The sequence below is a fragment of the Oryzias latipes genome, chromosome 17, assembly GCF_002234675.1.
Source record: "Oryzias latipes chromosome 17, ASM223467v1".
Classification (NCBI taxonomy): domain Eukaryota; kingdom Metazoa; phylum Chordata; class Actinopteri; order Beloniformes; family Adrianichthyidae; genus Oryzias; species Oryzias latipes.
Window position 1 is genome coordinate 18,378,112 of NC_019875.2, and position 22,976 is coordinate 18,401,087.

Here is a 22,976-nt window from a genome sequence, read left to right on the forward strand (position 1 = left end):
CTTCTCTGGCTGCACGTCACTGCTCCGATTCTGTTGTCTCGTTCAATGAGCCTAAAGCTTTTTGATTCGTGCAGCAGAGTTGGCCAGCTTCAATGGGAAGTCAATGATACAGACGCGATCTGAATGTTCTACGGCGCGTGTAACCCTTGTGCTATCCTAGGCACTTTAACATTGGGAGTTGGGTCATCTAGACCCACTAGACAGTGTGCTGAACGTTTTTTCTTCAATGATTTGTGATCTTCACTGGTGTCCATGAATCACATGAAATCTTTCCACCTTCATCCACCTTTGTCATGGTAGGGAGAACACGTCAATGTGAGCGTGGGGTCATAGGATAGCACAAGGGTTAAAGGTGAGGCACGCGATTCAGCAGCAGCGCGATTTGAGCGGCGCAGCCAGTTGAAATATTTAAAGTTTTGCGTAGTTGCTTCAAAGTATCAACCAATCAGGGACTTCGCTTTGGGCACGTGGTGTTTTCAGTGACAGCGGGCCGATTAGAACACACATCCAATATGGTGGATCGATCCGGTAGTTCTCCTCCTGAACTTCCATCCATTTTTTTAACCCGCTGTTTCCCTTTCGTTTTTCCGGAGCCCGTCCCTGGCTACTGTTGTACGGGACGGTTTTTAAATACTTTTTTTTGCAAATATTATTAAACGCAATACATCATGGTCTAGATTCGCCAATCTAGTGAGCATCAATGCTCACTGGTTTTTTGCAGAGACATCTGGGAAATTACTTGGGCACTCAATCTTGGAATTGTAGATTCAGAACGCACTACAAAATGGCAAACGCGCTATATTGTACACTGTGTAGTGAGTAGTGAAGGAATTCAGACACAGCCTAAGTGTCTGGTTTTCAGTTCTTCCTTTTCAGGTCATCAGTTTTGTTTCTCTATAGTTTAATTTCACGTTCGAATTTGTTCATTAAATGTTTGTTTCAGCCAAGTCTCCCGCATTTTGGGTCCTTCACGACTAGGACCTAAAACGGGAGAGACACGGGGCCTGATCGCTCCGGTTTCGGATGAGCCAAGAGAGCAGAACGAACTACTCAACACGGGGGGACAGGACAAACCGGGAGCCCGAGGTTTATTTTGAAAGTACCTGTTTCCAGTTCTTCCGTTTTTTGCTGCGACATCTGAGTGGAAATAGAACTCTTGCGTAAAGCTTGCCTTGCGGAGGGACGGACGTGAGACGCAGACATGACGAAGGCGATGGGACGATCCGATTGGTGGATGGACGTTCTAACAAAGACACACCGCAGACGGACCGGTGGAAATTTGGGGGGAAGAGCTGTAATAAGGTTTCTGTGGGTGAATCTGCTGAAAAATCAAACTTATTCCAGCCTAAACTTTGTCTTTGAAATTGTAATCAACAAACCCGACAACTTTTTTTTCTTTCTTTTTTTTTGTGAAAATGCTTCCTGATTACAGATGCCAATCATCGCCAAATGAGGCGTATTTTGGATGCAGGCAATTACCCCTCCAGCTGATGCTTTTCTTTGCTTTTGGGAGGCCGTCCTTCTTAAAATACACTCAAAGAACCCCATGCAGTTCAAACACGCCGTATGGATCTGTGATGACGTGTCACACGCGTGTCGCTGCCCCGTCAGCTCTAGAATTAAAAGCATTAATTCAATCAAAGCGGCAGACGTGAGCGGTGGAGACGAGTCGAAACCCCTTAATTGAAAATTGCCAATAATTGCTGCCATGTAGTGCAGTAACAGCAGCAGATGAGGCATCAATACATATTTTTTATTTTTTTTTGGGTTCAAACAGGACCATAAAAAGGTCCACTAATGGAAGAAGCGCACAGAGCTGTGGAACGATAAGACATTAAAGAGAAAATGGATTTTCAAATGAATTTTTGCTTAAAAAAAAGAAAAAAAATCCCAATCCTTTCAGCATGATATGATCTAGAAAATCCGACCCCATCTCCAGAGGAAGCCTTTTTTAAAGAACCTTACCAGAAAAGTGTCATGTTTTACCTGAAACGCCAAAGACAAAAGCAACACGGTGGGCTTTGGGGTATTACCATCTCTCCCCCTCCAGAGACATTTGGCACAGCTAAAAACAACTGCTGTGTATGTTTACCTGAAAATCTTCCAAAAATAAAAGCAGTCAGATGGATTATTTGGGGATCCGTAATTAGCGTCTATGTAAAAGCAGCAACAATTTTATTTGTCAGGGCTGGAAAGAAATTCAGTCCTCAAAGGGGTTAAAAACTACATCTCCTTCCTTCCTTCTCTTTCTGCTTCGCCTTGGCGGACGTGTACTTCTGGAATCCTGCAGCCCTATGAGGTCGCATTGCTAATGCGAGCGCAGTATCCATCTCATGCATTGGAGGGCTCTTGAGAGGAAGACAAACTGGCAAAAAAAACAGGTTTAAGAGAGAATGAAACGGAGAGATGGGGTTGGAGGAATGCTTTGAGGAGCCACGGTTGCTTAGATACCGTCGTCAAGGAGACAGCGAGTCCTTTGGCATCTCAGATGTCCTATATTTACATTTTACGTTGATTTTCACAAGAGAAAGGATCCTTTTCTTTTTCACATTCCTCCCCTTTTGTGAGTGTAAAACGCCTGACAACCAATCAGCTCGTTCTTTGAAATAATATTCAGTCCGTCTGTCAGAATAGAAGATGGTTTTTCTCTCACTCAAACAGGTCAGTAAACTGTCAGATAACAGCTACACAAACACCTACAGGGAAAGGAGGTGGGAACGGAGAGCAGGGCGGTAGAATTTGTTTCTGTGACGCCCCGTCAGTGTCTCAGGCTGTGACAGATCTGCTACCCTGGCTGGGATTTTTTCTGCCACTGATTCATTCTGTGGGCAAAATGATGCAACGGAGGAAAAAGCCACCCTCTGTGTGGCAGCAAAACCTTGTGGAATCAGCGACTCCCAACTTTGCTCTTCGGCAGATCTCACATATTTGCAGTTCGTGGAGTTACGTACATATACACAGATTTAGCTGCAGAGAAGTCTGTGAGGTCGTCCTTCTTCTGCAGGATGACCCTGCATGCAAAGAGCCGGGGTGCAAAAATAAGAGAGGGAGGCGGTACAATATTGTCAAACATGCCTAATGCACAGCGAAGGACAAAGAAGCTGGTCAAAATAGTGAAGCTAGGAGATCTGCAAAGTGTGCTAATTTAACAAAAAGAGAAGTAAGATCGTGTTTTATAAAAATGACTTTTGGGTCAAAGCTGCTTAAAAAGTTCACTTTTCTTTTTGTTTTTTCAGAAACAACTAGAAAGTTTCCTGCAGCTTCCAGGTGAACATTTGGGACGACATTCCAAACTCTACAAGACCTCCAAAGCCTTTTGTACGGTGGAGTTTCAGGGTCAGTTTACAAAAAAAAAAAACTTTTTTTATTTACGACTTTTAAGTCGTAAATTTACAAGAAAGAAAGTCCTAACTGTTAAATTAAATTTCTTGTAGATTTACGAGAAAAAAATCTCGTAAATTTACGCGAAAAAGTCCTTGATTAAGGTGCAAAAAACACCAAAGCTGTCCGTTTATCGGAGCCAAGCTTGAAGATGACATATGTGGAGCCTTTTTGTGAGGTTTGATTTCCGGATAGTTTTAAAAAACAAAGAGATTCTGAACCTTTTGGCGACTCAAAATCAGATTATTTTCAGTGGAGCGGCTTTCTGGGGTCCGGTGTCAGTAAAGCGGAGTGCGCGGCGTTCACTTGCTGCACGGTGAATGCTCACTTCCACTTTAATCTCATAAATTTACGCGTTTTTTTCTCGAAAATTTACGACTCAAAATCTCGTAATTTTTTTTTTGGTGGCCCTAAAACTCCGTCGAATATTGGGGCCAAAAAGTCTCAGATTTTGGTTTTAAAAGGACCCATACCCTGCTTTTCCTTAGCCTTTCGGAGTAAACTATATCCACAGATATGATCATATTTGACCTTTGGCACACTAAAGAACCATTTTTTAACATGAAATGCGAGTTATTTCTACAGTTCCTTTTACTACCTGGAAGTAAAACCACTCGATCTTTAAGGCTCCTTGTGGGCGCCGCCCTTTTCATGATGTCACCCTTTAGTTTGCCTCGGCAGCGCGTCTGCGTTTTTCGCCCACGAAAACAAACGTGAGGAATGAACATTATGATACACTTAAAAGCTGAATTTCATATGAACTTATTGTTGTTGACTTTTGCTGTTCATTTGTGTTGCAAAGTTCTTTCAGAATTTCCAGGAAAAAAAACACCCTTAGCAAAAAGTAGTCTACAAGTAAGTTTGATTTAATTTTATTTGATTTAATTTGCAGATAAAGATAAGAAAAGTCCCACCTCAACGTAAAAAAACAACATTTTATTTATAATGGTGCGACCAGTATTCAATTAATTCATAAACATTTTTTTTCAAATACATTTATAATCATTGAAGTAAAATTTTTATAGAAAATAACTTTTCTACTTTTAACAGCAGGACGTCCAAGTTCCTTTCAAAATAAAATATCCCATGTGTCATACAGGATTCTCCCGTGGCAGCGATGTTCAAGTGGTTAGAACTGAAATGCATTTCTATACTTTGAAGAACTTTGTCTCTTTACAGCAGCTGCATACTGTGATGCCGTACTTATAAAATATATAAAACATCTCCTTATGATCCTATTGCACTCGTAATTGACAAAAACACCAACTACCTGTCATTGTGTCCTCACTAATTCTCTAAAAGTAATCTAATGACAATTTGTATGAACAAAATGATCATTTTTATCATTAATATTAAGACTTGATTGTCACCAAAGACTGAAACTTGACTTGTGAGCATTTCTAAGTTAAACAAATCTACAACATGCTGAACAAATCTATTTACAGGTTGTCCATTAGACTTTACTTTAGACTAAAATCCTATTTATTTTCCCATTTTATCCAGTTTGAATTAATTTCTTTTATTTAAGCCAAACATATTGACTCACATTGTCAAATTACAGTAAGATTAGCACCAGAGGAGTGGCGCTAATCATTTCAATAAATGTGTGAGTGTGAAAATTCAGCACAACTTTTGCACATCATTTCCTAGATGATGTGTACACTTTCTGTCATGGTTCGCTGCCTTGAAATTGGGAACCTAAGGAGTTCTTATTCATTTTCAAAGTCCTCGATGCCTGACTGCTGTTTCATCAAATGCACAAAAGAGAGAATTTGTACGTGGAAAAGCATAAGCGGGACCTGCATAGGAAGACTGGACGACGAAATCACTTCTTTTTCTCCCTTTCTTCAGATGCACATAGCCAAAAAGAATTCCCATAATGCATGAAAAAGATCTGAATGCTTCCTATTAAGCTTCTTTTTACCTTCTAGGCACATTAACATTGGGAGTAGGGTCATCTAGACCCACTAGACAGTGCTCTGAACCTTTTTTCTTCAATGATTTGTGATCTTCACTGGTGTCCATGGATTACATGAAATCTTTCCAACTTTATCCACCTTTGTCATGGTAGGGAGAACACGTCAATGTAAGGGTGGGGTCATCTAAGATAGCACAAGGGTTAAGAGAAAAAATATATCACACCTTAGTTTTGAGGAGATTTAGGGAGTCCATCTTCTAAATCCTTTCTGGGGTCATGGGGCCGCGGGGGCCAACCCTGCTTTTGGTGAAGGAAGGTACACCCTGTTGCAGGGCTGCACACGCACACGTGGAATTTAGAGACACTGGTTAACCGATGAAGCATGTTTGTTTTAGACTGTTAGAGGAAGTTGGGGCGCCTGGAAAAAACACGCCCATGCAAACTCCACACAGATAGGTCCCAACTGGGATTCAAACTGTGAGATGACAGTGCTAACCGCTAGCCCCACTGTCTTTACATCAGTCAGAAACCAAACTCCAAACAGCAAAAGCCGCGATGTGGAATGCAGCAGCATTTCTATTTGGAGAAAAATAATAATTAACTGCATCCACTGCTCCGTGTTGGGAATCTTTTAGGATCACAGAAACAACTTACATTGTGTATTTTTACGCTATATAATTTAAAAGCTTTAATTTCTGAATCAAGTGATTTAGGATTTTCTAAACAAAAAAAACGTCCACCTTAGAACTAAGGGTGGGGACAGAGGTACATCTGCACATACCAAAAAATGTCTAGAAAAATTATACAAGTCGCACTTTTGAAGAAAGTTATTTACCACCTTTAACCCCTTGTGCTATCATAGATGACCCCACCCTTATATTGACGTGTTCTTCCTACCATGACAAAGGTGGATAAAGGTGGAAAGATTTCATGTAATCCATGGACACCAGTGAAGATCACAAATCATTGAAGAAAAAAGGTTCAGCGCACTGTCTAGTGGGTCTAGATGACCCAATTCCCAATGTTAAAGTGCCTGGGATAGCACAAGGGTTAAACTTTATTTATCCCACGATGGGGAAATTCTTTTGTTTGCAGAGACAAAAGTGACATTCAGAACAGTGCAACATCAAAGAACAGAAGAACATCTGTAACTTACACAACAAAATAACCCTTGTGCTATCCTATGACCCCACCCTTGCATTGACGTGTTCTCCCTACCATGACAAAGGTGGGTAACCCTTGTGCTATCCTAGGCACATCATCTAGACCCACTAGACAGTGCCTTGAACCTTTTTTCTTCATTGATTTGTGATTTTCACTGGTGTCCATGGATTACATGAAATCTTTCCACCTTTATCCACCTTTGTCATGGTAGGGAGAACACGTCAATGTAAGGGTGGGGTCATAAGATAGCACGAGGGTTACAGTGACTAGGATAGCACAAGGGCTAAAAATCATATGTAAGTTGGAGCTGAGTATTAGTTGCACCCGGCCAAACAATGGGGAATTAAAGCTACTTATACTCTGAAATTTATTTGAGGATATTCAGAAACACAGCATATTTAGATGTTTGGCCACGAGACTTTATTTATTGCAAATATCAAAAACACATAATATTATAGGTTTTGTTCAAGATTTAAAAAGATTATTGGATCTCCTTTTAAATCTTGACGACATGATCATGAAGAACAGATTCCAGAAATGTTGTTATAGCAACAAAGAACTACATTTTCTTTATTCTGTCAGATGAAAAACCAAAAACACAGCTGGAACAAAAATGAACTCTCTAGTTGAGAATGTCGTTGAAAAGCTTCCTCTTCTTGGACTCGCCGGTCTGGATTTCCTGCCAGTGGGCTCTTCTGTGCATGAAGTGGGAGAGAGCGAACTTGGCCCACACGTGACGAGCAAACTGATCTGACCGCAGCTGGCTTTCGCTTTGAACTAGAGGGGCGGGACAGGCGCCAATGAGATACGGTGGTGATCAGAAATCTTTGTTTTCCTGCATAAATCACTGACAGCCATGTCAGGAGTGTTACCTAGCTCCTGAGCGATGCTCTGCCTCTGACTGACTGAGGCGCTGCTCCACACGGCCTCCAGCACCCGGCTGCCCAGCCTGGAGCACGCCATTTGGCCGTACTGACCCTAGAAACAGACGGAAAGGACGACGGAGTATTAAGGCTAGCATAAAAATAAAAACGCTATTTACGAGGATAAAGATGTAAAAGTGTGAGAAAAACTAGCAATTGAATGAGAATAAAGTTGTGACATCAAAATCAAACATTTATGAAAATAAAAAAGTCGTCACTTTCCAAGAAAAGTCGTAACGTAATGTAAAAAAAGTCAATATTTTATAAGAGTAAAGTCGTAAAAGGTTGAAAAAAATTAAAGATAAAGATGCATTTTACATGAATAAAGTCGTTACATCAGAAAACGTCGTATTTTTATGAAAATAAAGTCGCAATTTCAGAAAAAGTCATATTTTTACAAGAGTATAGATGTGAAATCATTAGAAAAATGTCGTAATTTTACGGGAATAACGTTTTAAATTTGGAAGAAAAAAGGGTAAAATTTACAACAATGAAGTCGTGAAACTGAGTGCGTTGTAATTTTTCGAAAATAAACAATGAGAAAAAAAATCAAATGTATCAAAATGAAGTCGTAATGTTATGAGTCGTACATTTACGAAAATAAAGTCAAACATAAAAAAGGTTGCTATTTAACAAGAATAAAGATATAACATTATGAAAAAGACACGCTACATTTATGAGAATGAAGTTGTAAAATTAAGAAAAAAAGTCAATTTTTAATGATAAAAGTTCAAACTTCAGAATTCCTAAACTGAGAATGCACGGAATTAAAAAACATTTATGAAGCAAAAGTCTGTTTCCTAGGAAAGGTTAAAAAAAAAACAGCGTAAAAAATAAGACACATCGTGAACCGTTACTTTGGCTTCAGAAATACGGAAATACTGATTCTTAGTGAGTCAACATTGTTTTATTCTAAGTATAAGAATATTGAAGAGAATCTGTAGCAAACGGGTCCTCTTCCTAAGGTTTGGATTTTTCATTTTTCCTTATATAGTCACAGTAAAATAGCTGCATTTATGGATTTATTCAGAACGTGGATGGAGGTTTACCCCTTGTGCTATCTTAGATGACCCCCCCCTTACATTGACGTGTTCTTCCTACCATGACAAAGGTGGATAAAGGTGGAAAGATTTCATGTAATCCATGGACACCAGTGAAGATCACAAATCATTGAAGAAAAAAGGTTCAGCGCACTGTCTGGGTCTAGATGACCCAATTCCCAATGTTAAAGTGCCTAGGATAGCACAAGGGTTACACCGCCAACTTTAGTTTAGAAAATACAATGTCAAACTTTATTTTTGTAAAATTAGGACTATTAATCATAACTTTACAGATTTATTCTCACAAAATTACAGCTATTTTACTCTCATAAAATTCTGACTTTTCTACTCGCACTTTTACGACTTTATTCTCATAAATGAATTTACTTTTTCTTTCACGGTGCCCCTAAAGCAAAAGCAGAAGAATCCTGTTAACATCCGGCACCTCCAGCCTCCTGAGGATCTTGCCCCGGCCTTTGTCGCTGGACGTGGTGATGAGCGCTTGGAGGACGTGGCTGCCAGCCGGGTGTGAAGCCAGAGTCAAGAGGTCAGCGGGCGTCAGAGTGCGCAGGCTGCTGAGGAGAAGCGAGCGCTCCTTAAACTTAGCCAGCGCTTGGACCAACCGGGAGCCGTGGTAACAGATGGAGGTCAGCGGTATCTGGGAGAAATAAAAAAAAAAAAGGAGAAAGGACCTCACTGAAAGCGCTATTTTTAGAGCAGCTTTAGGATGTTAAATCGGCTAAAATTCCAGCAAAAATGATTTGATTCGATTTCCGTTTTTACCTCTGTCTGTGCGTCGCCCCCTGCTGTATCAGAGTGGTAGTACACTTCATAGGTTAGCAGGGACATGAAGAGGGGGAGGCAGCAGACCTGTCGGGAGCTGGGCTCAGCGCAGTGAAAGGCCTGAGGTTCAAACATTTGTGCATCATCAGATGAGCTCAAAAAATAAAAAGTTTCAAACTCAAAAGAGGAAATTGCACCGCTCACATTGAGGAGGCTCTTGATCATCTCATCCTGCTTTTGTCCACTTTCTGCACAGCTGTCTGCCAGCTGAACAATCACGCCCATGTGACCTGCAGCCAAGATGGCCTCCACCCCCTGAATCAGCTCGTCAAACAACCGCGGAAACTGCAGGAAGAGCGGAAAGTCGTGACTTTTCGGCATTGGGAACATTCTCTCACCTGCACTCGGCTGCAAAAGGGACCCACCAGTTTGTATTTGGCTGCAGCTGCTGTTAATCTCTGAATGGGAAAGTTAGCAATGGGATGGAGGGCTAGGCTGACCAAGCTTCCTTTCAGATGGTTCTTGTAAACATCGCGGAGAAGAGAAATGTGGGACAGCTGGATTACAGTCTCTAGAAGATGACTGGACGCCTGATCCTTCAAGAAAACCAGGAGAGGGCTGCCAGGGAAATGAAAAACAGGCCATATTAGTATTCGTCATAATTATTGTCAATCAGCTTTAAAAACAAAAAAACAGCTTTGGCCTCGAACCTAACTCCAGGAGCCGCGCTGCGACTCATGAGGTACTCCACGGTGCGTTTAAGGAGCTTCTTGCAGAGTTTAGGGCGTTTTCTGTGGCTCACAGTCAGCATGGTCTGGAACACGGCACTGGCAACAGAATCTGTGATGCTGACTGAACACAAGAGGACTTTTATTTAAACCTTTTTTTCTACCTGGAAAATCAAATCACCGGTCCACACTTGAGAAAAAAATGATTTTAAACTCTTGCTTTGGTGTCACTCTGCACATTTCACATTCTTCTTTGCTGGTGCAATACTGCCCCCCACAGAGCAGCGAAGGGATCTGCTCCAAATATTTAAGAGCATGATGTAAACAAGATTTTTTTTTCTGACTATAAAAGTAGCATTTGTAACAAAATGTTGACGTCCTTTCACGGAAAAAAAAAATATTTATTTTTAATTCAAGTTGTGTCTTCAAAAAACAGATCTAGAATGGATTTAAAATATATAAAAATGATGTAGAATTATTTTGTATTAATGAACACGACTGTTGACATGTTATAATATATTTTTACTGTCTAACTTTTAGAGCTGATTAAAGTGCTTCAGTTGTTCTTAAGGAAGTTGCAATGACTTAAATTGGCCACCAGATGTCCCTATACGCAGTTGTTGCTCTTTAGGGGACTAAAACCTGAAAGCTTTGATTATATTTTGACAAAATCAGAGGTTTCAGGTTTCTCGTTTAAAAAAATGTATTTAGCAATCTATGTTTTTTTTCTGTGAAATGTTTCCATGCTTGTGAATCAGTTGGTCTTCCCTTGTTGTTCTATCTTTTTTTTTACTATTCCTAGTCCACCGTGTTGTTTGTTCTTCAGCAGCTTTGCTACACTTCCTGTTGCACGTATACTAGTATGATAGCCAGATGCTAACAAGATTTTTCTGTAGAAATATAATAAGAACCTATTAATGTGTGTTTGAGATTTTTTGTGATAAATGCACACTAATTTAGTAATGCAACTTTTTCATGTCACAACTAAAGTTCTAGAGTACGTTATTAAAGCACAAAATAGCTAAATTGGAAAAATACACTTCCTGTTTCACCTATACTAGCATGCACAGCCAATTACTAAACAGATTTTCTGTAAAAATATAAAAACTGTGGAACGATGAGTGGCAATAGTTCGGTGGTTGAAAGCAGAGCACTTTTATTAACGCTCTCCAGACACGCACATCATTCTCGACCCCATAAATCGCACTGTCGCACAGTGAAAACCAACAGTTCTGTGCTGTATCATTCACTATGACAAAAACAAGTACATGTGGGTTTGTTCGTTTTTGTGATGGTACAACAGACATGAAGGACTGCATTTTTTATGTCAAGAACTCAACTTCTAGAGTTCAGCTTATAACAGTAGAAAATAACTAATAGAGTGCTAGATATCATAGGCGAAAATAGCTAGCTTAAAAAAGCCACTTCCTGTTGCATGTATGCTAGCAATTTTGCTAAAAAAAAGGTTTTCAGTAAAAATAGGAAAGAAAAAGAAAAAAGTAAGCCAGTATCAATGTAGAACAACCTTTGCAATTGGCTCTGTGCAATTAAACAACAATTAAATAGAAATAGAAATATCTTTATTTGTCATTTTACATGTACAACGAAATTACAGTGCAATTTTTTCCGGTGGAATAAAAAGTCAAGTAAGAGTAGAAAACGAAAAACTGCGAAATAAGACAATATAAGAAAGATATGTTAAAAAATATACAAAAAAATATAAAAAGGAGGTTAATACAAAATCCTTAAATTAGCACAGTCATTTTTAGACACTTTTAAAGAAAACCTACTTGTACGCAGTAGGGATGCAAGGGATGTAAGAATTTGCTGTCCCCATGATTCAGATTAATAGTATATAAATGTATGTGGACTCCTTTTAAACTTAACACTAAAAGCGGAGACTCTTTTTAAGTCACTTTTGCTGCACTTTAGTTTGGATGTTTACATGAGTTTGTATTTAATCACATTTATGTGTACAATGTCTTCATAAAAGAGATTTATAACCCGTCACGGTGCCAGATTCTGTCATAAACTGACAGATCAATGGGTCGATGCGGTTTTAAAGCCGGACATTAAATCACGGTGGGTGTGTTTGCTTTTACATGAACAGAAGAAAAGACAGGACAGTTTTTCTCCCTGTCAGAGAGCTCTGCTAAACCCCATTGAGGTTACTCTGCAGCGTTTGCCCTAGCGTTTGCAGACGATTTTATTTTCTTTTGCCATAAAAAACAGAAAAGGTTGCATTTAACATGTTAAAGCTAAACACAATCTAGAACAGAGCTCCGTTCAAAAGGTTACCCTTCAGCAATGCAATTGCCCTTTGGCTCTGCTGTGCATTAAAAGAGGCTTTATAGAAAAACGTCACAGCAGACGAGAAGAAAATAAAGAATGCTGCAAGCAGCAAATATATGTACATATATACAGATTCTAAACATTGTTTTGTTTTTTCCCTATGATCCATTCAAGTGACCATAAAAATTGACGGCATATACAAATAAACAAAATCAGTATGACTGAAATATGAAAAAATTATGACTTACGGTTAATGTTTTCCATCAAAGTCTCTGTGAGTTTCCCCATTTCGTACCAGAAGGATGTGGGGATCTCAAAGTCTGTCATTTGAGGAGAAACGCCGCGGTCTTTCACACCTGGTTTGATAGAAACAACGCAAATATGGCAGAAATGTCAGTAAATTAGAGTTTGGGAGATCATTTGTTGAAACAAAACTCATTTATGGAGGGATTTGTGTGCCTGTATTCCAAGTGCAAACGCTACTTTTTGGCTTTTAAGCAGGAGGTGTCAGAAAAGTTACCACAGGGATAACTGGCTTGTGGTGGCCAAGCGTTCATAGCGACGTCGCTTTTTGATCCTTTGATGTCGGCTCTTCCTTTCATTGTGAAGCAGAATTCACCAAGCGTTGGATTGTTCACCCACTAATAGGGAATGTGAGCTGGGTTTAGACCGTCGTGAGACAGGTTAGTTTTACTCTACCGGGAGGAAGGGGCCTTCCTGCTCTCCCATACCTGGAGCAACATCCTCCAGACATCAAGGGGCGGAGTCACCTGTCAAAGTCTGACAGATGACTCCGCCTCAGTCACAATCATCTGCTTTTAAAGACGTCACATCATGATGAAGGCGGAAGGTATTCCGCCGAAACATGTAAGGTACGATTGACAAAAACAAACCGTGTCTGAGAAAAAATAATTTAAGAACACAAGGCAACTTCTATATGAGATACAGTTGCAGTGCTTCACATTATTAAATCATTAAACATCACTGTGAACATTAAATGAACTGAATTTTACCATTCTTATTGCAATGAAAGACGTATTGATTTTCATATAGAGCTTTTTCTAATTCATTCTTTGAAAAAAGAAAAGAAAATTAAATTCGCTAAAACAATCTTATGGCAACTTGAAGTATTTAATGAATGAAATAAATCCCTTTACATCCTTGACCAATCGGATGGAGCCATTTTATGTTTAGATGTTTGCCTCCTATGTAGATGAGGGTTATCTTGACTCTTACTTAAATTAAACTGTTGCAGTGAAATTGAACTAATGTTTGTGTTTTTTTTCTATTTGTTTATGCATCACAACTTATATCGTCATCGCAATATTGATCACTAATATCGCAAATGGCGAGTTTTCCTCACATCGTGCAGCCCAAATATTTACTTATTTGTTTGTTTTAGTGGATATCCAGGGAGCTGACGTGGTCCGGTCACTTGTTCTTTCTCTCATGGAGCTGCCAGGATGAGAGAATTTCTCCCTGTGAGATCCATGAAGATGAGTTCAAAGTGTTTACCTGGGCGCGTCTCAGAGCGAGCCGGTCCCAGACAGCCTGTCAGCACGTGGAGGAGAGTTCGGACCACATGGGAGCCGTGAGCGTGGGCGATGAATTCCGCGATGTTTTCCCTCACCACCTGACCTAAACACAACACCTGGCCTTCCAACACTCCAGGGCCCTCCTCCTCTTCCTCCTCCTGTGGCGTCTCTGCAGGAAAAAACAAACTCTTATTTTGTAGATCTGCTTTTAAGGACGCAGCACAGGGAGGACGTATCTCACCTGTCCACCTGGACATCTGTCTGAGAGCGCTCTCCACCACGTGGCCCCCACACCGATCGCAACAAACCGCTTTGAACTCAGAGCCCAGGGCTCCTCCCACCTCGGCCATCACCTCCCCCACCCGGTCGGGACTGCAGAGGGGAAGCAGCCGCTGTAGAGTGATGCTTCCTGTCCGATCCGTCGCCACTCGGCCGGCTTGACCTTTGACCTCCATGAGGACGTTCTCCACAAACATTTCTGCAGGAAGATCGAGTGGAACACCTCAAAAACTCCAAACCTCTCCAAAGAGATGATATAGTACCAAAAAATCGTTCAAAATCAAACAAGGTGATTTCTTGGATTATTTTCTTTTTTTTTACATTTTGTCTCTCAGTTATTGTTGTAGAGTAAAGGTCGATCTGCCAAAGCGCTCCGTCCCACAGCCCGCTGTTAGAGCCACTGACGGAGCTCCTCGGTGAAGACGATGAAGAGGATCGTCCGTGATGGATTCCCGTTTCCATAACAACCTCCTGTCACTCACAGTCACAGGTTATGTCACCCAAACTACTAAAAAACTATATAGTGCGGCACTATATATGAGTTTTAAAAGAAATTCGGACACCATGCTCACTACAGCGGATATGACGTCATCGATTTCACAAAGTTCAATTCTAATTGATAGCAGCGTTTTGCAATTATTATTTATGAGTCCACTATCTTCAGAAGATGGAAAACGGTGATGGTGTATTAAAAAAGTACATTAAAATACATTTTCTTTGCAAAAATTGTTCCGACGCAATGCATTGTGGTCTATATTTGCAGATCTAGTGAGCATCGATGCACACTGGTTTTTCGCAGAGACTTGTGGGAAATTTCTAGGGAACTCAATTTTAGAATGGTAGATTTGGACAGCACTTCAAAAAGGCGTATGCACTATATAGTGCACTATATAGGGGTTAGGGTGGGAACTGGATGTCTGTTAATCCACTTCCTGTTCCTGTCTGTGTATCCGCCCCCCCAAGCAGCTCAGTCCATAGAAGAGTGCAGGTTCCACAGAGTCCTGCACACTCTGGAGGACCTCAGCCTCTCCGGCCGCTTCTCTGGCAGCATCAAGTTGTTGCTTAGCGACAGAGGCCGATCGTTTAAACTCGGGGGGGTCCGATTCCAGGCCTGGAGCGCCGCTGTCCCGCATGTTCTGTTTTGGCTAAACCCACCTGATGCAGGTGTTCAGCAGCAGATGAAAAGCAGGATTTTTGGAAAAGCAGCAGGAGGCCGGACCTCAGGCCTGGATTTGGACACAAGTAAGCGGACATAAAGCTTTTGGTAACTGGCAGCCTCCCGTGGCGCCGGTTGGACAGAAGAAAACCCCCAGAACTTTAATGTCATTACACAATATAGACCTCTCATTATTTACAGTAGGACCAACCACAGAACCAGTGACTGCCAAAACCTTATTAACCCCTTAGTATTTACTCATAGAACACAAATCAAATTCAGTATTTAAATATATATATAGAAATCCACTTTGTCTAAATCACATCCAGTCACTGATTTGGATTTAAGAGCTCCAGGTTTCTGTTCTCAAACCAGTTCTGTCTTTCTCTTTGGATTTCTGAAAGATATTTTGCTTTGAACTGATTAAGTCAGACCTCATTCACACGTATTTACATGCAACCGAACACACAAAGTGATGCAAAGTCATGCTGGCCGCACATAATAAGATGCACATTTCTGCATTGTTTGCACATATTTCGATGCATACGAGGCCTATATGCTGTTGCTGGTCACACAAATCAACCAAAGCCTAACCGTAATGGTAACCTTAAGACTTCCTCTGGGTCCGAGCGGCCTAAAACAAAAAAGTCCAGCACTTAGAAAATGATGTGCAAATATCCACGTTACTGTCTTCTTCTTTCCCTTTCGGCTTCATGATTTTGTTGTGTTTGGGTCTTTTTTTATTTCATCTAAGAGCTGCTCTCAGATGATATAAACAGAACATTAAGTAATTCTGCCTCAGTAAACTATTTTGAACCAGCAAGAAATCCTGTTTGCATCCATGTCTAGTTTTAGAGGGATTAATAATTTCTTTGCTTTTTATTCAGTTAAATAAAAAAACAGAGAACTAATTCCCAGCTTTTTTCTTCTTCTTGTTACTGGAACTCTTTCTTTGTTCTTTCCTAAATAACTCAATCAGACGTTCTGACCTTTCTCTTCATCATCTGGGAAACCTTCATCAAGTCTTTCTCCGACTCTGCGAAAGTAGCCGACGCTCGGAGCATCCAGACGTTTCCTGCCAGCCTCTCCTTGCTCTGCTGGTCCGTCGCCTTTCTTCTTCTTCTGACCTCCTCCTCCTCCTCCATCAGCATCAGGTTTTCTCTTCTGTGTTCCAGCTTTCTGCTGTTTCTCACTGTTTCCTTTGGCCATGTTCTCAGTCTTTCAGAATGAAGGAAGAATGTTTTTATTATTATTATAAATGTTAATCTTTTTAAAACTTTTTTTTTACTGTATTTCAATATGAAAAATCTGGCAATTTATCCTAAAATTGTAATAAAAATACAAAATCACTAATAATAGTCATCATTTATGTAATAGATTTCTCCCAATCTACGACGTGGCTTTGTCTTGCGTTCCAATAATTAAAAGTAAAAGTTAAAATACACGAATTTACAGTTAAAATACAGGCTTTTACAGTCACCTAAGGGCTGCCATTAACGTAATTTTTATATTTAAAGACTAGAGAAAAACTGTAGTTGCAGCTGGACTGGAGCTGCTTCGATTTACCTTTTTAAAGACTAAATGTTTCACACATCGCCGTAAAAATATAAATTCTTTCGTTTCCTCACAGCTCAACAGAAAAACTACAACATAAAAACATATAAACTTTGACAGGAGAATGCTTAACTCACGTGGGGCAGAGGCTGTTCCGTCCAGAGCCGCATTTCTAAACATTAGTGACGCGCCGCGATGACGTCATACAGAAGCGCCGATACTTCCCAGGCAAGCGCGGAAAATGAATATAATGAATTTATTAATTCTTCTGGCGAAATTCTATATAGATAAATATAACAATAATAATAGACATCAAATTATTTACAGGTCATAATAGATGTACATTTTTATATCACATTAATGTCATTTTCCACCAACAAAAAGGCTTTTAAAACTGTTACTGTATGTAATTCTTCGTATAAGCAGCCCCAGGGCTGCTTATTATTGTCTCTGAATTCTACATTATATACTACATTGGTTCTCATGTTGTATACTTGGACTGTGTTCAATAAAGTACAAAGGAATAATAAACCAAACTATTCAATACTTCAAAAAAGGCTCTAAACCACATGTGTCAAACTCAAGGCCCGTCATTTTATGTGGCCCCCGAGAGCACAAGTGTTTAATTTTTTAAAATTAAAAAAAAACAAAATTGGTGTGTATTTATTCATATCTAGGGGGGAATCAGACTTGAAATATCGGATTAGGCAACTACATTAAACACTCTCCATATAACCTAACCTGTCAGAATCAAATTTAAAAGGATTTATGCTAAAGTAACAAGCAAATATGTTTTCTATGCAACTGTAACTGTCACTTTAACCCTTAGCACCTAGCACAAGGGTTACAAAGTTATAACAAATAAATAAATGAGTTATTTAACATTAAGGAGTTATGTTTATTTTTCGTTACATTTAGTTACATGTATAAGTTATATCTGGCCCTTTGAGGACAACCACTATCCTAATGTGGCCCTTGGTGAAAATACGTTTGACACCCCTGTTCTAGTATTAACTGATGAAACACACCCTTGAACATTTATTCATTTCAATTTTTATTTTTAGTTAGTTAGTTCTCTAATCATTGTAGCCTTAAGTTTAGTTTTGTACAAGCTATGTATTTTTTTTAAATAAACAAAGTTTTGTGTAAAAATGTATCAACAATTTTTGCAAATATCCCAGTTGCACGCCAAATTAAAATAACATAATAATATTTAAAGTTTTCGATGTATTCCTAGTTATAATTTTTAATTTAGGTCAAGGATCTTTGACCTTTAATGCTGAAATAGCCAGCTGGAACAGTTTCCTACTGACCAAAACCCATCCAGAGCCACAAAGCCCCATTACATTATTAACCCTTGTGCTATTCTAGGCACTGTAACATTGGGAGTTGGGTCATCTAGACCCACTAGCCCTTGTGCTATCTTAGCTGACCCCACCCTTACATTGATGTGTTCTCCCTACCATGACAAAGGTGGATAAAGGTGGAAAGATTTCATGTAATCCATGGACACCAGTGAAGATCACAAATCATTGAAGAAAAAAGGTTCAGCGCACTGTCTAGTGGGGTCTAGATGACCCAACTCCCAATGTTAAAGTGCCTAGGATAGCACAAGGGTTACACAGTACGTCAATGCAAGGGTGGGGTCATCTAATATAGCACAAAGGTATAAAAAACACACTTTATTTACAGCCTTTAAACCATCTATTTATAAATGTTAAATATGTTAAATATTTACAATTTATCAGTTACAACCGTTTACATTTTTTCTAGATAGAACAATTTGTTACTTAGTTTAATTTTGACATCAGAAAGACATGTTCCCTTCAAAATAATGTACATCATCTTCAAATAGCAAGGGAAAATAGTGCCTTAAAACACTAAATTCATCAATAAGAAAAATTAAATGAACAGCATCATCAATACAAAAACATTTTTAATCATTACAATTAAACAAAGATGAATAAAGATTAAGCTAATTGAATTTTCTCATTGTAAGTGAGCATCTTGGTGCTTTTTTTTACTTGTCTCTTACTTGACATTTAAGGAGTGCGGTTTCATTGATTTATTGTTGACTCTGCAACACTCGGGTGTCGAGGTTTTCTGTTTAGAAATCAGCTCAGTTCACCAAATCTTCAATAACGTGCATGACTTTAGGTTAGCAGCATTTGTGCTAAAGCTCTTTGTTCTGGCCAAACATAGTTTTGCACATAATGGATAAACACAAGTTCAGGGTGTTTTTTTTAACCCAAGACTTAACAAGGAAAGCTCAGTTAAAGCTCATAGAAATAGCTTTTGCGTTGTTGCACATCTAAATCTACAGAACGGCAAGGTTTAACTTAGTTAGCCATGAACTTTTTTCCAACAAATGTATAATTTTTGTTTGAAAACTAATCAGAAACTACCGTACTTTAAAAAAAAAAAACTGACCTTTTTTCTTTTCTTGCAAGGCTTTACCAATAGTCAACATTCTTTCCTCATAATTGTGCAGAATAAAGTTCGTATTTTTTATTTTCAGAGTTGTGTTCTTTTTATTGTCTAACTATATGCTGCTCCTTTCCACATCTGAGTGTTCTCCCTGGATTTGATGGATTCTGGGTAAAGCCACTGGCTGCGGGCAGTGTCAAACAGTTATTAACTCAGTCAGCTCACAAGGACCACACAGTACTGCACTAACATGACATGGTCTTTGAGGAGATGACGGGTAGAGCAAGAGATCAGAGAAGGAATTCTGCTTTCATGTGTTTCTTCAGTGACTCGAGCATTGGAATGCCCTACAGCCGCTATCTTGCTGCTTTATAATTTTAGACTATGTTTTATGCTATTTAACTATATTGATTTTATCTGTTTGAAGTAGTCATTTTCCTCGTATATCAGATCAACCTAAAGTTTTTTAGACATTTAAGCAGAAATGGATGACTCTTTCTTAAGCTTTTGTGTTCAGGTTGCAATTATCATTCGTTGTTATGGACATCCAACATTTAAATTGACATTTTTAGGATCTTGTTTTTGCTGAAAAATGTGTATGGTGTATTAACATTAAGACTTTTGGAGGTGTTTCCTCAGCTTGGGTCTTGTCTGTTTAATGAAATACATACATTATTCATTTTTAACTTTGGGTATAAACAAATAAAGTGATAACATGTATTTTGGTTTTAGTAAAGTCCCACATCAACCATTTTGGATCCATTATAAAAACCTTCCCAGTGGTTTTTTAATTAGGATTATGCAGTTTTTTAGGCAAAAAAAGCCTTTGTTATTTCTAGGACAGTTTCTGCAGAGTAGCAGGAGTTCATTGGAAATCCACCTCTGATTTGCGGATGGGACTGTTGGTGTGAATTAAGCCTGCACTAATTTTCCATGATCCCTTAATTTTTTTACTTTCTCTCACTATCTTACAGCCCCTCACAACCCCAAACTAACATTAGCGGTGCAACAAAAATGGTAAGCAGTGATGGAGCTTTTCAGCCGTACAGTTTTAAATCAGACGCCAGCTCAGACCAGGAAACAAAAGACGTACAAGTGGATGCATTGGAATCGAGCAGAGCAGGGAGCTTGTGGCCTGCCAATTGTAGTTTGTACGTCACAAATATAACCTTTTAAAATGGCCTTTTTTCCATCTGCTCCTGATTTACAACGATTTGAATAAAGAAAAACTACCAAACGCAGTTTTAATCTTAATTTTCTTAATGTATAACCATCATGAGAAAAATGATACATGTAAAAAAATATATATATATATATATATATATATATATATATATATATATATATATATGTTTTTCATTTTAGTAGGTCTTAAATTCTCAACTCAGATTATTGTATGGTTGAGAATATAGATACCTTTACATTTGTGCACCACAGTTTCTAATTTGGAGGTAAATGAAACCCGTCTGCGTTAATGTTCAACTGTGTAAAATAAATTGCGATAAAATTTAGAAATGTGTGCTGAACAATTTAAGTTCTCAGTGTCAATAAAATTGTGAAGGTTCACAATTAGTCAATGGACAAAAATAGGTGTTTCTTGCAACATCTTTGAATATTGTTTTTTTTTTGCAGTTTTTTTCTTTGTAAAGGAAGATTAAAAAAAAAGGTACAAGACAGAATAGTTTTAAAACTAAAGTAATTTGGGCCCAACTGAAAACATAACTAAATGAAACAAAACAAGTGGGACTAAACTGAACAGGCCTGACCAGACTCAGCCATTACACTGACACACTGGGGAAGCTTTATAGACAGGGACAAACCATACTAGACACATGAGGGAGGGGAAACTAACTACGGTAATTAAACATTCAAACTAATTAATCTGATTACAAAACAGAAACCAAACTAAATTCATATAATACAAAAGTAGTCTTCAACAAAAATGTACTAAATAATTTCCTTTAAATAAGCAAAATAAAGTCCATGAGGAGAGTTGGCACCCCCTGCAGTTCCCCAGTGGAATTTCCCAATCTCCTCTGCTGATTACTATGGATGGCTCACCTGAGATGGAAACTCAGAAAACAAACAAAAGTAAATAAACTACTTTTTCTCACTTAAAACAAATTAAATGTGTGCACCCATTGTTAATTTATTTTAAGTAAAAAAAGTAAAAATGAATGTTTTAATTTAAAGACAAATAAAGAAATACTAACACCTATGTGGTGGTTTGAGGTTGAACCACCACAAAAATCTTTCCTTTCTCTGCCTTTATTTCTCCAGTCTTCCTCTGAAATGCTGCTGTTTTGACTATCCTAGGCTATACTTAAATCTTTTATTGGTTTCAGTGGAATTCTAACATGGCTTAGTAATTGTTAACAGACACCCACTGAAAGCTGCCTAAGTTTTTGCCTTCTGCATTTCCCTTCCTCTGTTTTCATTTTACATTTATGGAGGGATCTTTTTCATGGCAGCAGCCTTTTCTTTTTTAAAACCATTTTACCCGCCTTTTTTTTTGTTTTTCCCCTGAAAAAAGAACAATGCCTTGTGACCTAAAATATTTGCCATTCATCTGCTCTTCATCCCATTCTTCTGGCGACCACCACTATTTTTCTTTACTTCACATGAAGCCATCAAAGTCAATTCTAGTCCCTAAATTTTTTTTCCTAACCATTCCTCCTTCCATCTAATTCCTCCATCCCCACTGTGTCTCCTGACCGACTGTGTGATGAAAGAGATTGGTTTGCCATGCGCTGGATGTCCAGGGTTTGAGGGCTGTCAGATGGTAGTCATTGGGATTGTTTTGTGGGAGGGTAAGCATGGAGCTTGAAGGAAGCATCCCCGGTTGCTGTAAAGCATGGGCAAGGAAACCGCACAGCCCCACCAGCTGTTTTGTTCTGACTTTTTCCCATTGCTTTCTTGTTTTGTTTTTTCAACATGTCACATTTCCTACTATATATTTTTCTTTTCTGTCTGTGCTTTTAAAATATGTTAGATGTGCTAATCGGTGGCAGGTGTTCACTTGTTTGTTTTGTGTGAGACCAGTATGTTTTTATCCTTATTTAATTAGTTATGGGTTGGGTTTTTTTCTAGCTTGATTTGCTTTTGTCTGAATACCAACCAATAAAATGTATTAAACAGGTAGGCTACAAAAATTTTGATTTAACTCACGTGGGGCAGAGGCTGTTCCGCCCAGAGCCGCATTGCTAAACATTGACGGGGGGTTGGCCAAGATGGCGTCTCGGTAAGACACTCGCGCTCGAGCTCTGCTTAAAAAGCATTGTCAAAGCCCCAATTAAAAAGACTGTGACAACAACAACAGTATATTTATATCACCAGCATGCCAAAACCCGAAAATAAACGGAAAGAGTGAGAAAGTCTGCCCACAAAAGGCTGTGTTATAGACGCACACAACTATGCTAACCAAGCGGCTGCAACAGACTCAATGGAAGCTGACGATTTCACTTTTACCCCCCTCCCTGATACGCCACTGAAGTCCCCACTTCTGAAAAAAGGTAAAGCTTCTGAAATCGAAGATCCTGAAGGCATTGTTTCCAAACTCTCTTGCCTCATTAACTCAAGATCTGACTCCATTGAAAAGATGGTGGGGGAGAACTGTATGAAAATTGAGGGTCTGAAAAAAACGATTGATTTCCTTTCGGAGGAACTGAAAGAAATGAAAACTAAAATGAAGGAGATGGACACAAAAGTTAAAATGGGGGAACAGCTCATGGGGTCCTGTGAAAGTCGCATTGAAGAGCTGGAGCGTTATTCTCGAAGGTGGAACCTGCGGCTGGCC

General features: G+C 39.1%; 1 protein-coding gene and 1 long non-coding RNA gene across 6 annotated transcripts; one reads left to right on the top strand and one right to left on the bottom strand.

Moving 5' to 3' along the window:
• The first annotated feature begins 360 nt into the window (after window positions 1-360).
• LOC111949079 lies at window positions 361-8,915 on the top strand. The gene is made up of 3 exons (XR_002875107.1): window positions 361-2,661; window positions 3,237-3,336; window positions 8,839-8,915. It is a non-coding gene; the product is annotated as an uncharacterized LOC111949079 (long non-coding RNA).
• nop9 (NOP9 nucleolar protein) lies at window positions 6,861-16,991 on the bottom strand. 5 transcript variants are annotated; one of them, XM_023965331.1, is made up of 13 exons: window positions 16,891-16,990; window positions 16,327-16,417; window positions 16,189-16,296; window positions 14,006-14,242; window positions 13,745-13,933; window positions 12,478-12,585; window positions 9,920-10,061; window positions 9,635-9,827; window positions 9,414-9,554; window positions 9,210-9,329; window positions 8,872-9,084; window positions 7,336-7,441; window positions 6,861-7,240 (listed from the first exon to the last, which is right to left on the bottom strand). In XM_023965331.1, the coding sequence occupies exons 1-13, from the start codon at window positions 16,921-16,923 to the stop codon at window positions 7,086-7,088; spliced, it is 1,836 nt and encodes a 611-aa protein (XP_023821099.1). In that variant the 5' UTR covers window positions 16,924-16,990; the 3' UTR covers window positions 6,861-7,085. The 5 variants fall into 5 exon arrangements, with proteins under 5 accessions (XP_023821099.1, XP_023821098.1, XP_023821100.1 ...); XM_023965330.1 differs by having other exon boundaries at window positions 16,189-16,417; XM_023965332.1 differs by lacking the exon at window positions 16,891-16,990 and adding an exon at window positions 16,766-16,866 and having other exon boundaries at window positions 16,189-16,417.
• Between the last annotated feature and the right edge of the window lie 5,985 nt (window positions 16,992-22,976).

Excerpts from the sequence above, each read along its gene's own strand:
- nop9 (XM_023965330.1), bottom strand. The coding sequence starts at position 16,923 with ATGCGGCTCTGGACGGAACAGCCTCTGCCCCAC. Across the intron at positions 13,934-14,005 it reads ACAGATGTCCAGGTGGACAG|AGACGCCACAGGAGGAGGAA; the intron begins GTGAGATACGTC and ends TTTTTCCTGCAG. Across the intron at positions 12,586-13,744 it reads TCGCTCTGAGACGCGCCCAG|GTGTGAAAGACCGCGGCGTT; the intron begins GTAAACACTTTG and ends CTATCAAACCAG.